Below are 15,117 nucleotides of genomic sequence, written 5' to 3' on the forward strand. Positions count from 1 at the left end.
TCTTTTCTTCCTTTCTTCCTTTCTTTCTTTCTTTCTTTCTTTCTTTCAGACAAGGGTTCACTCTGTCACCCAGGCTGGAGTGCAGTGGCGTGACCATGGCTCACTGCAGCCTTGATCGCCTAGGGCTTAAACGATCCTCCCAGTTCAGCCTCCCAAGTAGCTGGGACTGCAGGCCCGTGCTACCAAGCCTGGCAAATTTTTGGTATTTTTGTGTAGAGATGGGATCTCGCTTTGATGCCCAGGCTCCTAACCATTTTTGTACGCACACAAATTAGCAGTCCTGGTAGGGAGTGATTACTCCCTTTTTCGAGTAAATTCACTGGGATTTGAATAATGACTCTTGTTCTCTTTCCACACAGCCTGTTTTTCCTAGAAAAGAATGCTGGGGTCTGCAGTTCAGGCTCGTATCTCTCTCAGATTCTGTTGTATTTTACATAGCATGGGTACTGATGATGGTATTCTGGGAGTAGGTGCTCAGTCTTACTGAGAAAGGACCCATTTCTGCATATTCCTTTTAACCACACTTGGTTTTGTACAGGTCACCACAAATGGCATCATTGCTACGAGTGAACCCCCGGCCAAAGAATCCCATCCTGGGCTCTTCCCACCAACATTCGGTGCAATCGGCCCTTTCCTGGCGGACTTGGACACAACGGATGGCCTGGGGAAGGTTTATTATCGAGAAGACTTATCCCCCTCCATCACTCAGCGGGCAGCAGAGTGTGTCCACAGAGGGTTCCCGGAGATCTCTTTCCAACCTAGTAGCGCAGTGGTTGTCACTTGGGAATCCGTGGCCCCCTACCAAGGGCCCAGCAGGGACCTGGACCAGGAAGGCAAGGTAAGCACTCCTCCAGGTCCAAGTGCAGGTAAGCAGACACACTGGCTTCATACACTTTGGTTTCACGGTTTGTGCTGCTTTGACATACATTATACACCACTGATAAAGATAGGAAATCCAAAGTTAAATCTGGTAGGCTGGTTACTGCAGGTCCTAAACCTCCAAAAGCTTATCTGCAAGGTTGTATAACTATGTTTCAATGATAAGTAGACATAAAGAAAGCCAGTTCCTGGTAAAACAGCTACGTGGCAAAAATGGGGTTGATAAATGGCATCCCCTAGCTGCTCTTACCTCAGGTGGCAGACAGTGGAAGGATAGTTTCTTTCTTCTCTCTTTCTTTCTTTCTTTCCTCCCTCCCTCCCTTCCTTCCTTCCTTTCTTTTTCCCTTCCCTCCCCTCCCCTTCCTTCCTTCCTTCCTCCCTCCCTCCCTTCCTTCCTTCTTTCCCCCCTCCCCCCCTTCCTTCCTTCACTCCCTCTCTCTTTCTTTCTTCTTTCTTTTTCTTTTTTTTTTGAGACAGAGTCTCGCTCTGTCACCCAGGCTGGAGTGCAGTGGCCGGATCTCAGCCTACTGCAAGCTCTGCCTCCCGGGTTTATGCCATTCTCCTGCCTCAGCCTCCCGAGCAGCTGGGACTACAGGCTCCCGCCACCTCGCCTGGCTAGTTTTTTGTATTTTTAAGTAGAGACGGGGTTTCACTGTGTTAGCCAGGATGGTCTCGATCTCCTGACCTCATGAACCACCCGTCTCGGCCTCCCAAAGTGCTGGGGTTACAGGCTTGAGCCACCGCGCCTGGCCTTCTTTCTTTCTTTTTTTTTTTTTTGAGATGGAGTCTCTCTCTGTCGCCCAGGCTGGAGTGCAGTGACAGGATCTCAGCTCACTGCAGCCTCCACCTCCCAGGTTCAAGCAATTCTTGTGCCTCAGCCTCCCTAGTAGCTGGGATTACAGGCACGCGCCACCACACTGGCTAATTTTTGTATTTTTAGTAGAGACGGGGTTTCACCACATTGGCCAGGCTGGTCTCGAACTGCTGAACTCAAATGATCCACCCACCTTGGCCTCCCAAAGTTCTGGGACTACAGGTGTGAGCCACGGAGCCTGGCTAGAAGGATTGTTTCTGATTAGAGAAATTATTAATATGAAACGATAGATGAAAATAGCAAAGTACTCCTGAGGTATGCAAAGATAGAAAGGTAAAGCCCAGACTCTAGTTGGGGAGATAAGGATCACTTGGACCATGTGAGTGGTTCAAAACCCAAGTATTATCATAACCCAGGGTTGGCACCTCCGTGGGCGCAGTCATCAGGGAGGGCTGAAGGACCAGGCTGTAGAGCACGGGCTTGCCCTTGAAGGAAGCAGGGCCTTTTCGTAGGTCAGGAACTCATTGCTGGACCTGAAATGACTTTTTAGGGCAGGCCTCGATTTTCCCTTGGAAAAATAATTTCTCTCTACCATAACTTCACTTTTATAGGATAATGAGGAAGAGAGAAACTTAATGGGTCCCAGAGCACTTCATATAAATGGGAGGTATTTCGGGCTGGTGGTTCCTAAAGTGTCTACCGCAAAACACCAGTCCTACAAGATAGTCCTTGAGGAAAAGGCCTTCTAGTTTGGGAAATGCTAAAACTGTATCTCCCTCTTGGTGATTCACCCGGAAAAGTCCTGCAGTCAGGAAACTTGCAACTTGCCTAATGCTGTTTTTTGTTGTTGTTGTTGTTTGTTTGTTTTTGAGACAGAGTCTTGCTCTGTCACCCAGGCTGGAGTGCAGTGGTGCCATCTTGGCTCACTGCAATCTCCACCTCCTGGGTTCAAGCGATTCTCCTGCCTCAGCCTCCCAAGTAGCTGGGACTAAGGGCGTGAGCCACCATTCCGGCCTTGTGGAATATTGTTTAACTGAGCAGTCTCCAAACCTGTGACCATAGCTCTTCCCTTCCCCCGCTCCATAAAGGTTGCATTACATCCCACAGAGCACACTTTGGGAGAGTCTGTTATGGGCCTGCATGACACATTTTGCTTGCCAACTGTTACCTGTCTGAGTGCCAAATTTCAAAACAGCTTAAATGTTAAATATCTTAACTGCTTCCCTTTCACTTGGGGATAAACGCCCAACCCCTTGGTATGGAGCCCTTGCCTGCGTCTTGGGCCTAATCTGTTCCACCTCCACATACCCTTTGTAGCCGCTGTACCAAATTACATGTAATTCCCTGACCCTGCCCTCGCTCTGTTTTTTAATCCACAGTATCTTGCACAGGCTGTCCTCTCTGCTTGGGACATCCCCTCTCTGACCACCCTACAGGTGGCAGCTTCCTCCTGCTTGTTCATTCAGACTGGGCCCTCCCGTGAGGCCTTGACCAACCACAGCCTCCTGGCATGGGACAGACTCCCACCCCTCCTGGCATGGGACGCTTCCTCTTACAGCTCCTGCAGCGCTTTGCAAATGTTTCGATTACAGACTCCAACCTCAGGTTTTGCGATGTTTTGTTCACATATCAGCCTTCCCATCTAAACCGTAGATTCTTGAGTGCAGGGACCACATATTTTTTTCTTCACATCCACAGAGCTCAGGACGATGCCTGGCATGTAGGAAAGGTACTAGTATTTAAAGAATACTAGCGTGTCTGTGTCTGATCTTTCTTTCTTTCTTTTTCTTTTTTTGAGATGAAGTTTCACTCTTGTTGCCCAGGCTGGAGTACAATGGCATGATCTCAGCTCACCACAACCTCCACCTCCCGGGTTCAAGCGATTCTTCTGCCTCAGCCTGCCAAGTAGCTGGGATTACAGGCATGCGCCACCACACCCGGTTAATTTTTTGTATCTTTAGTAGAGATGACGTTTCACCATGTTGGCCAGGCTGGTCTTGAACTCCTGACCTCATGATCCGCCCGCCTCGGCCTCCCAAAGTGCTGAGATTACAGGCATGAGATACCGGCATGTGCCTGCTCTTTCATACGTGACCTCATGTAGTCTTCCTCATTTCTGTGAAGGAGGTGGTTTTATCTCCATTTTACAGATGCAAACATCGAGGCTTAGGGAACTCAAGTATCATGCCCAAGGTCACATAATAATGAGTAGAGCAAAGATTTGGATCCAAGTCTGTTTTCTCCCAAATCTCATGTTTTTCTTTTTTTCCCTACTGTATGGTGCTTGGGTTCAATAAATGTTTGTTAAATGATGAATGTGGTTGAATATGTTAACAGCCATGGAAACAAATTCTGTGGGTAAGAATTTCCTAAATTGCATGAGATTTTAGGCCACCGCCTGGAGGTACCATCTGTATAATTTTTGGTTAACCTTAGGGCCACAGTTATGCAGAAGATATTTATGAATTAATCAGAAAATGTCATGTTGACCTAGTCTTAGGGATATTTCAGTGGAACTATCCTGGAATCTTTGGTTCTTGCTACAAAAGTTCTTCTTTTAGAATAAGGTGAAAATATTGCCATCTCTTTACAGCACTGTACACTTGATAGATAGTCTGGCGAATAACACATTTTAAGATCTATAGATATTTTTCCGAGTAACTGAATTTTAACTCATCTTCACAGAGAAACACGTTCCAGGCTGTTCTAGCCTCCTCTGATTCCAGCTCCTATGCCATTTTCCTTTATCCTGAAGATGGTCTGCAGTTCCACACGACATTCTCAAAGAAGGAAAACCACCAAGTTCCTGCCGTGGTTGCCTTCAGTCAAGGTTCAGTGGGATTCTTATGGAAGAGCAACGGAGCTTTTAACATATTTGCTAATGACAGAGAATCAATTGAAAATTTGGCCAAGTATGCTTTCTTTGTTCTTCAGTAGATTCTCCTCTTAATAATATTTTTTAATGTGGATAATGTAATGTGTATTATAGATCATTACCTAAAAATGTTCCTATGGATTTAAGTTTTGCATATAGGTTTTATATTATGAAATACTCTTTTTCTGATGAACTTAAGGAAATATATTTTTAGAATGAACAGATATCCTATTTTTTAGATATCATCCTCATTTAAAATAATTTTTTTTTTTTTTTTGAGACAGAGCCTTACTCTGGTGCCCAGGCTGGAGTGCAATGGCGCGATCTCAACTCACTGCAACCTCCGCCTCCCAGGTTCAAGTGATTCTGTCGCCTCAGCTTCCCAAGTAGACAGGTGCACGCCACCATGCCCAGCTAATTTTTGTATTTTTAGTAGAGACAGGGTTTCACCATGTTGGCCAGGCTGGTCTCGAACTCCTGCCCTCAGGTGATCTGCCTGCCTCAGCCTCCCAAAGTGCTGGGATTACAGGCATGAGGCACCGTGCCCAGCCTTAAAAGAGTTTTTACCATTTTGTCTGTAAATACAGTGAGAAGTAAGGGTTATTCAAACCTATCTCCTTCTTTGACCTCAAGGCTGAGAAAACCTTTCCCTTCACATTGACTACGGGGAAAATCCTTACACAGAAATAGTGCTCTCAGGTTATGTTGTAGAATTTGACAAAAGGGGGAAAAGCCCAAATTGGTTTTTGAAAATTAAAACCTTTCCTCTCCCTTTATTCTTTAAAAACCAAGAGTGAATCCCCTAAAACCACCTTTTAACTTTATATCATCAAATCTAGCTTGAATTCCTCTGCCCTTCACTTAGTGGTGTGCTGGTAACTGCTTAACAACTGGTTTTATGACGGCATGGGGAGCCCTGATTTATAGCATTTGCCTATTTCTGTGATGTAAATACTCCTACTATGGTCAATTTCAAGTTATTAACATCATGTCACTCAATGAAGAGTTCAGAAAACATGCACCATTATATATATTCTCACCATAAAGATACAGTAGGCTTAATATATATAATTTCAAAAGCATGGATAGCAGTATGAGAATTAGAATATGATGAGTTTTGAATATTTTTTCCTTTTAAAAAATATAAAGTGTTTAATTGGAAGTTCATGTAATTTAATTGTTTAGAATGGCTGTGTTTAATAACTGGCTTGCAAGATTCCTAAAATTTTAACAGCCAGCTCTCACAAGCTAGTACAAATAAGCTCCCACACACCACTGTCTTTATTTGAATCCCAGGCAGATAAATTGATTAGACATCCTAGTTATGCAGGACTTTGGTGATTTCTCATCCCCACCCCACCTCATTGTTTTGCTCAGTATTTTCCACGAGTAATGTATGTCCCCTCTGTCCATTGTATAATATAATCATTTAATGTGATTTCTGATAGGAGCACTTCCAATCACAGACACAGAAGAATGGTAAAAATGGTGGAGGAAGAAGTAGAGATTAGAGATATTCTGCTACATTTTATAATTATAAAATGCTTTTGGATTTTGTATCTCATTTGCTTTTCACCACTTCCTTTAAGCACCAAAGGTAAACTGAGACTAGTCCAAGATCCCACAGCCAATGGAGATGGGATTTCTTTTTTGTTGTTTTTGTTTTTTTTGTTTCGAGATGGAGTCTCGCTCTGTCGCCCAGGCTGGAGTGCAGTGGCCGGATCTCAGCTCACTGCAAGCTCTGCCTCCTGGGTTTACACCATTCTCCTGCCTCAGCCTCCCGAGTAGCTGGGACTACAAGTGCCCGCCACCATGCCCGGCTAATTTTTTGTATTTTTAGTAGAGACGGGGTTTCACTGTGTTAGCCAGTAGGGTCTCGATCTCCTGATCGCGTGATCCACCTGCCTCGGCCTCCCAAAGTGCTGAGATTTCAGGCTTGAGCCATGGCGCCCAGCCCTGGAGTTGGGATTTCTAAAAAACCATGTCTGCAATGTTTTCATTCACACTTCTGACACCAAATGGGTGGGGTTTTTTCCCCCCACACCAACCAATTCTCCGCACACCAGCTGGGTGTCCTACACTTCAGTTCAATTCTAGCACTGGCGATAGTGCAGACCCCACAGGTTAAGGGCTCAGTCCCACAGGACTGCCCCCACTTCAGATGCCAGTCCCAAGTCCTGTGTTTCCACCTGTACTTCTGACCAACCAGCTATAAATGGAGGGTTTTCATGACATGCTCCTCAGATTTGATAATTTGCTAGAATGGCTCATGTAACACAGAAAAATGCTTTGCCATTACCAGTTCATTCTAAAGGATACAATTCGGGAACGACCAAATGGAAGACAGGCATAGGACAAGGTATGCGGAAGGGGGCAGGGTTTCCATGCCCTCTCTGAGTACACCACCCTTCCAGCACCTTGATGTCTTCAACCCAGAAGCTCTCTGAACCCCATCATTTTAGGGTTTTTATGGTGGTTTGCATAGGCATGGTTGATTAAATCACTGATCATTGGTGATTGACTCAATCTCCAGCCCATCTCCCCTCCCTGGAGGCAGTGGGGAGAGCTGGAAATTCCAACCCTTTAGTCATGCCTTGGTCTTTCTGGCCACCAGCCCCCATCCTGAAACTGTCTGGGAGCTCCCAGCCATCAGTCAACTCATTAGCCTACAAAATACGCTCTTATCGCTCCAGAAATTCCAAAGGCTGTAGGAGCTCTTGTTTCAGAATGTGAGGACAGAGACCAAATATGTATTTTCAATTGTATCATACCATGCCATGGAAAGAGATAGTGGAGGGCATGAATGACTTCAGTCGTAAAGCCACTGTCAGTCCTATGAGCCACTTTAGCTCATAACGTAGAGCATGTAACCAGCAATTAGGATGAGTAAGTTGAATTTTAAGTCCTGACAATGTCCCTGGAGCACACCTCTGGAATGGCTGGGACTGAGCTTGTGCTAGTATTGTGCCCATTTGGACACAGTCTCACCAGACAGCCCTAGACTGTCTCAGCCACATGACGCCCAGACATTATGGCCAGTGCCCTTCCGCTCTCCAGTCCTAGCTGCAGGTGATGGCTTGCAGACCAACACAGATCCCCAGGGCTCCCTCTGCTAGGTAGTGGTGGCTGTTTGTGGGTTGCTGGCCTGCTTCTAAGAAGCCTGTCCTTCCTCCTAGGAGTAGCAACTCTGGGCAGCAGGGTGTCTGGGTGTTTGAGATCGGGAGTCCAGCCACCACCAATGGTGTGGTGCCTGCGGACGTGATCCTTGGAAGTGAAGATGGGGCAGAGTATGATGATGAGGATGAAGATTATGACCTGGTGACGACACGTCTGGGCCTGGAGGATGTGGGCACCACACCCTTCTCCTACAAGGCTCTGAGAAGGGGAGGTGCTGACACATACAGTGTGCCCAGTGTCCTCTCGCCGCGCCGGGCAGCTACTGAAAGGCCCCTTGGACCTCCCACAGAGAGAAGCAGGTCTTTCCAGTTGGCAGTGGAGACTTTTCACCAGCAGCACCCTCAGGTCATAGATGTGGATGAAGTTGAGGAAACAGGAGTTGGTAAGACCATTTAAGTTGCAGTTGGTAAGGTCTTGCATGTGTGGACTTCCAGACAGGCACACTGCTGGGGAGATGTCAGTTGTGAGCATTACGTGGTGGTTTGTAAGGATAAGAGCTGGGGAAAGTACAGGTTGAACTCTCACAGCTGTGGAGCCTTGGTGTTATATGCCTAGTGGCTTCAGAGATGCTCAGTGATCTTTTGGGATTAGGGCCATGGTTTTGGAGACTGTTGAATGTGTCTTCTTTCAAGTTTCCTAGTATTCCATTCCGTCTGTTTTAAAGAGAAAATGTCCTTTAGAATTATTTTGAAAGTCAGATTTTCTTGTGATTTCTCAGATCAGAAATGTATTCATCCACCTGAAAAAAACATTTTAGAAGTTCTTTTAGCTGTTTATGAAGCTTATCTTTGACATTTATTTCCTCTTGGTTTTGGAATTAGAGTTGTTGATTATTTTTCTTCCTAGGTCCCGTCAGTTTCAGAGTTGGTTTGTGAAGATTAAAACAAAACAAAACAAAAAAGTAGATACTCTTAAAAAAAAAAAAAAACAGGGCTGGGTGCGGTGGCTCATGCCTGTAATCCTAGCACTTTGGGAGGCCGAGAGAGGCAGATCACAAGGTCAAGAGATTGAGACCATCCTGGCCAACATGGTGAAACCCCATCTCTACTAAAAATACAAAAATTAGCTGGGCGTGGTGGCGCACACCTGTAATGTCAGCTACTCGGGAGGCTGAGGCAGGAGAATTACTTGAACCCAAGAGGCAGAGGTTGCAGTGAGTCGAGATTGTGCTACTGCACTCCAGCCTGGCAACAGAGTGAGACTCTATCTCAAAAAAAAAAAAAAAGTTTTACAGTACATTTTCTGGTCAACTATGTTATATCAGATTTTTGCTACATTTTGAGGGAAAATAGAACTCCTGGATGCTTTCATTTGTCTTATAAAAGATGTTCCAGCCGGGCACGGTGGCTCATGCCTGTAATCCCAGCACTTTGGGAGGCCAAGGCGGGTGTATCACCTGAGGTCAGGAGTTGGAGACCAGCCTGGACAACATGGTGAAACCCTGCCTCTACTAAAAATACAAAACATTAGCCGGGCATGGTGGCACACGCCTTTAATCCCAGCCAATCTGGAGGCTGAGGCCAGAGAATCGCTTGAACCTGGGAGGGGGAGGTTGCAGTGAGCCAAGATGGCGCCACTGCACTCCAGCCTGGTTGACAAGAGCGAGACTCTGTCTCAAGAAAAAAAAAAAGAAAATTTCCAACTAAACTGTCCTCATCATTTTTTTTTTTCACATTAGTTTGATACAGAATCCACTAAGACTCATATAAATGGGATAGTCCAAGCCTTTAGATAAGCTTATTGCGACTCTCTACTGCTTTTCTACTAAGGAATGATCACAAAACCCTTAGAAAAGCCTGGCCCATTCCACACTGTTCCCTCATTTTCATTTGCCCTTACTTGTTCTGATTTATCTCACAGCAGTAGCCATACAATCTGGTTCTCACGAGTATCCCAAACCGTGGACGAGATGGGGTGCTTACTGGCTGGCGTGCTCACTTACTTCTGAGGCCCAGAAATGGAGAAGCTGCCGTTTGGTGGCAGGACAAGGACAGGGGCTCATGTCTTAGGGTTCTTCTACTGCACCCGGGGTTCCTGGGGTGATGCTCACATTGCTCAGCACATGCCACTCTGCCATGGGTTTTGGAGTCATCTCCCCCAGATGCGTTGGGTGTGTTTCCTTGCAGATGTTGGGTTTTGAGTCCCACCCTTTCTAGGTATCTCTGAAATTCTCATTTGTGAAGTCATCACATTTGAATGAGACCATATCTAGCCCAACAACTTGGGGCAGTGTATTACTTAAGACTGAAGAAAGCCTAGAGTTGAACACAGATTGTGTCTACAACAGATGTTTTCCTGTCCCTCTACCCCAGTTATTTCCCTATGTTTATGAGAAAGGTCAGTCTTCTGTGGCCAGTAGTGCATTCCTGGTGTTATTTGAATAGTTCACATACACGCAGGCCATAATGACCCCTGAGAGCTCTGCCCACAGCTGGAGTTGAAGTAATCAGTAGCATCACGTGTTCAGTTCGGGGCTCAAGTGTGCTCGGCTCCAAACGCTGTCTTTATAAAGCCAGAAATTCCCTTCGGGGTATGTAGGACTCATAGAGTCTACCTGGGTTTAAACTTTGCTTTTCTCTTCACTCGTAACAGTCAATTATGAATGGGATCATTATCCTCTCTAAAAGTTTACCCCTCTTGTGCTTTTGAATTTCATTCCAAATTAATTTGCTCTGGATTATTAAATATAATGAGCTAGTTCATGATTCTAATAAAATGAACGTGGAATGTGGAAATTTAAAATAGGGAGACATTCTTTTTGTTTCTTAGGTCAAAGGCTTTTTAGCCCAGGTGTGACTAGGGCATTATTTTTGTTCAGCTTTTGAGCATAAGTGCTTCCAAATTACTCCTCAGGGAAAAGTGTAAGTTGGGGTGGGGTGGGGGTGATTGAAAATTAAAAAGAATATAAGCCAGGCATGATGGCACCCACCTGCAGTCCCTGCCACTTGGGAGGTTGAGGAAGGAGGATAAAATATATGTACTATTTTAGGGTTGTTAAAATGGCAAATTTTATGTTACATATATTTTACCACAATAAAAAAGTTAAATTATATCATATAATTATATGTAGTATATATTGTATTATACATACTATTATATAATATATAAATATATTTTATCTGTTATAATGTAATATAATGTAATATATTATGTATTATATAATTTATATATTATAAATATATAATATACATTTACATATATGTACATATTTACAATAATTTGTTATATATTTATATTTAATATATATTACATATATGTATATATTTGTCTTACATATGTCCTATATAACATAGATAATATATATTATATATGTTTATATATATATATATTTTAAGAGTCCCCCCCAAACATGAAGCTCATTCTTCTCACTAGTTTAGATGGACACTGTCCTAAGATTGCTATTGGATAGCAATAATCTAATATTGATGCCAAGTACACTAGATTCTAGCAGTTTTCAATAATTAATAATCACCTTGTGATTTCTCAACTCCTTTTAGACCTATTTGCCTCAGTGATGTGAGTTGGGGAGCCACATTACTATTATTATTATTATTATTATTCTTTTCCTTTTTGAGACAGGGTCTGGCTCTGTTGCCCAGGCTGGAGTGCAGTGGTGCAATCATGGCTCACTGCAGCCCCAAACTCCTAGGCTCAAGTGATCCTCCCACCTCAGCCACCTCCAGTAGCTGGGACTACAGGTGCATGCTACCAAGCTCTGCTAATTTTTGTATTTTTTTGTGGAGATGGGGTTTCACCATGTTGCCCAGGCTCACATAACTATTTAAATGGCTACATGTAGGGGATTGTAATCTTCTGTAGTGAGCCTGGTCCCTTGAATTGCCCACGCAGGTGTGAGTCCCTGCAGTGCTTCAGGGTGCCTGGATGAGAGAGCCCACTGGGCTAGAGCTGCGTGAAATGCTTACAGGTGTGCAATTGTTTTCTTGGACCAGTTTTCAGCTACAACACAGATTCCCGCCAGACGTGTGCCAACAACAGACACCAGTGCTCGGTGCATGCAGAGTGCAGGGACTACGCCACGGGCTTCTGCTGCAGCTGTGTCGCTGGCTATACAGGCAATGGCAGGCAATGTGTTGCAGAAGGTAATTTGCTTTTCTATGTTCATTTCATGCGGGAGAAGGAGCGGAGTTTTTGTTTTGGTGCTCGTTTTCCATGTTGCCTTTACCCACATCTCCGGAGGTGTGTAGTGTTTTTCTTATGGCAGCCATACGTGGTCTCTCTTTCCTCATTTTCTCACGTATTCTCTACAGGCATCCCCCAGGAAGGCCCATTTTTCAAATACGGCAAAGTCTTTCTTTCCTGTGCTATTTCTTCATCTCAGGGGACAGCCACTGGGAGCCCATCTTCACAACTGCCTGGCGCGTGGCCACAAAGGCCGTAGTGTTAAAATTATGCAGCCTGGACAAAGAATTGTTTATACCCCTCACTTTCCTCCATTTCTTTGAAACCTCTTTTATGTCTTTTTTTCTTAGAGTCTCTCTAATTTTATGTGGTGTTGCTCACAGAACCATCTTTTTTTTTTCTTGAGACAGAGTCTCACTCTGTCACCCAGGCTGGAGTGCAGTGGCGCAACCTTAGCTCACGGCAGCCTTCATCTCCGGGGTTCAAGTGATTCTCCTGCCTCAGCCTCCTGAGTAGCTGGAATTACAGGTGTACACCACCACACCCAGCTAATTTTTGTATTTTTCGTAGAGATGGGGTTTCTCCATGTTGGCTAGACTGGTCTTGAACTCCTGACCTCAAATGATCTGCCTGCCTTGGCCTTCCAAAATGTTGGGATTACAGGCGTGAGCCACCGCGCCAGGCCAGACCTATCTTAATGGTTGTTAAGCCCCAGCAGAGCCCCAGAAGGCTGGCTTAGACCAAAGTCTGTGGCAGGTAAAGTTTATTCCATCATCCTCTCCCTCCTGTCCCTCTTTCCTGGTGCTCCCGAAGTCATAGGGTGGTTATGATTGAGCAACAGAGATGCACCATGGTTAATGCTGGGGTGCCAATCCCATTGTGTGGCCAAATGGATTTGGCTACGGGCCAATGTCCGTTCTAAACTCTGCCCTCAAAAGGATCAACTGGTTTGGATGCTTGCAGATGGTCAGGAGAATCCTTTCTGTGCAAATCTGGGGATCCTGGTAACATTCACTCAGTGCACCATCTGGGAGGCTGGAATTGGTTTTAATTCCAGAATTAACACAAAAATGGCAAAAACCCCACCATATTAAACGTTCATCCCTTCAGATGCTGTCTTAGTCACTTTTCTGATGCTTCTGAGTAATTTATAAAGAAAAAGAATTTATTTCTTACAGTGATGGAGGCTGAGAAGTCCAAGATCAGGGAGCCACATTTGGTGATGGCCTTGTTTCTGGTGGGGCTCTCTGCAGAGGTGGCACAGGGAGCTGAGCATCCTAGCTCAGGTCTCTCTTCCTCTTCCTGTAAAACCATCAGTCCCATTCCTGTGAGAACCCATTCATCCATTAATCCACGACTGGATTAATTTATTCTTCAGGGCAGAGCCCTCATGACCCAATCAGCTCTGAAAGGCCCCATTTCTAAATGCTATCATATTGGGGATTAAGTTTCAGTATGAGTTTTGGAGGGGACATTCAAGCCATAGAGATGCCAGCAAATTATCTCATTTGTCAGGGGTCATTTTCCTTGTGTGTTTAATGTGAAACTTCAATTGCTTTGCAAAATCTGACTAAGTAGAACTCAGCTGGAAGAATGGTTTCTGTTCTTCAGACCCCCTGCCTGCCATAGTTACAGTGAAATTCGTTATCATTTTAAGTTGCTAAAAACAAAAAATCATTTCCTTCTGTGTCCCCACTAGATAAAGTGAGGTTTTAAAAAAATACTACCTTCAGCGATGAAAGAAAATTGAGTATGCTTTACTTATTAATTTTAGGGGATGTTTTTAACTTCTAAACTGTTTTCGATTTTCTTCTAAATCCCATCACCCCAGGGGTGGTGTGCCTTTGCTTCTTTGTTTCAGGCTTGGCTTTTGTACTTTCCCCACCCCAGGAGAAGCTTCCAAAATCCACAATAAGAGCTTATTCTTAAAGAGCAACCCCTTAGCCTTTTCTACCCCAAATATCAGAGCTTGAAATGCTGAACAGTTTGTGTTTGGCAGCAAGCTCAGATATGACAAACTGTTCAGCCACATATTTTGACATTATATACACACTCTGGAATAGATTCGTGGTTTAAATATTTGTTGGATTCCTGCTACTTAAAAAAAAAAAGTTTCTAGCTCAAAGTTTGGTGGAAAAAATTTTGTTTGGTTTCTTAACTTGGCTTTCTTGCTTGTTTTCCTAATTGTTCTTGGGATGCCTTTTTGCGCTGTTGGCCAGCTAACTTCACAGCATTCCCCAGGGTAATGAGACAACATGTGTGCAGAATGACTCTGTTGGATATGCCCTGGCTGATCAGAGAACCTGTTGAGCCGTTTGGGCATACGGAACCCAACGAAAGGTCATCGGAACGCAGCTGATCCCCAGGTGCCAGCCCCTGCCTAGGGATATTTAACAATATTCACTGAGAGCTTACTACATAAAGAAAACCCTGCCGAGCACCTGTGAGGGGCTGGGAGTGAAAATCCTGACGCTATGATGGTCATAATCTAGGAACAGAAATAAGATATGTACAATCAATAACTGAAAGCAATACCACATCAAACCTTAACAGTGCAACGTAACCTCTGTTTTCCCTCTTCCTTCAGTTTTTGTTTTTCTGAGATATAATTCACATACCTTTTTAAAGTATACAATTTGGTGGGTTTTAATATGTTCACAAAGTTGTCCAACTATTATCTCTATCTAATTCTAGAACATTTTCATCACCCCCCCAAAAGAAACACTGTATCCATTAGCAGTCACTCTTGATTTCTCAAAATCCCCCCAGCCCTTGCCAAGCCCTCGCCTACTTTCTGTCTTTATAGGTGTTCCTATTTCGGATGTTTCATACACATAGAATCGTACGATACGTGACCTTTTGTGTCTGACTTCTTCCCCTTAGCATGATGATTTCAAGATTCATGCATGTTTTAGCCCATATCAGTATTTTATGCCTTTTTCTTTTTCTTTTCTTTCTTTCTTTATTTTTTTCGAGATGGAGTTTCGCTCTTATTGCCCAGGGTGGAGTGCAATGGTGCAATCTCAGTTCACGGCAACCTCTGCCTCCTGGGTTCTAGCGATTCTCCTGCCTCAGCCTCCCAAGTAGCTGGGATTATAGGTGCCCACCACCATGCCTAGCTAATTTTTTGTATTTTTAGTAGAGATGGGGTTTCACCGTGATGGCCACGCTGGTCTTGAACTCCTGACCTCAGATGATCCGTCCGCCTTGGCCTCCCAAAGTGCTGGGATTA

General features: G+C 44.4%; 1 protein-coding gene across 2 annotated transcripts in view; it reads left to right on the forward strand.

Moving 5' to 3' along the window:
* NID1 (nidogen 1) overlaps positions 1 to 15,117 on the forward strand; it is a 97,180-nt gene that overhangs the window by 20,327 nt on the left and 61,736 nt on the right. For both annotated transcript variants that reach the window (XM_023216206.2, XM_023216207.1), the window contains exons 2-5: positions 539 to 838; positions 4,379 to 4,605; positions 7,745 to 8,127; positions 11,696 to 11,845. In XM_023216206.2, coding sequence (XP_023071974.1) covers positions 539 to 838; positions 4,379 to 4,605; positions 7,745 to 8,127; positions 11,696 to 11,845 — 1,060 coding nt within the window. The remainder of the gene's footprint in view (positions 1 to 538; positions 839 to 4,378; positions 4,606 to 7,744; positions 8,128 to 11,695; positions 11,846 to 15,117) is intronic.

The sequence above is a fragment of the Piliocolobus tephrosceles genome, chromosome 1 (genome assembly GCF_002776525.5).
Source record: "Piliocolobus tephrosceles isolate RC106 chromosome 1, ASM277652v3, whole genome shotgun sequence".
NCBI classification, from domain to species: Eukaryota; Metazoa; Chordata; class Mammalia; order Primates; family Cercopithecidae; genus Piliocolobus; species Piliocolobus tephrosceles.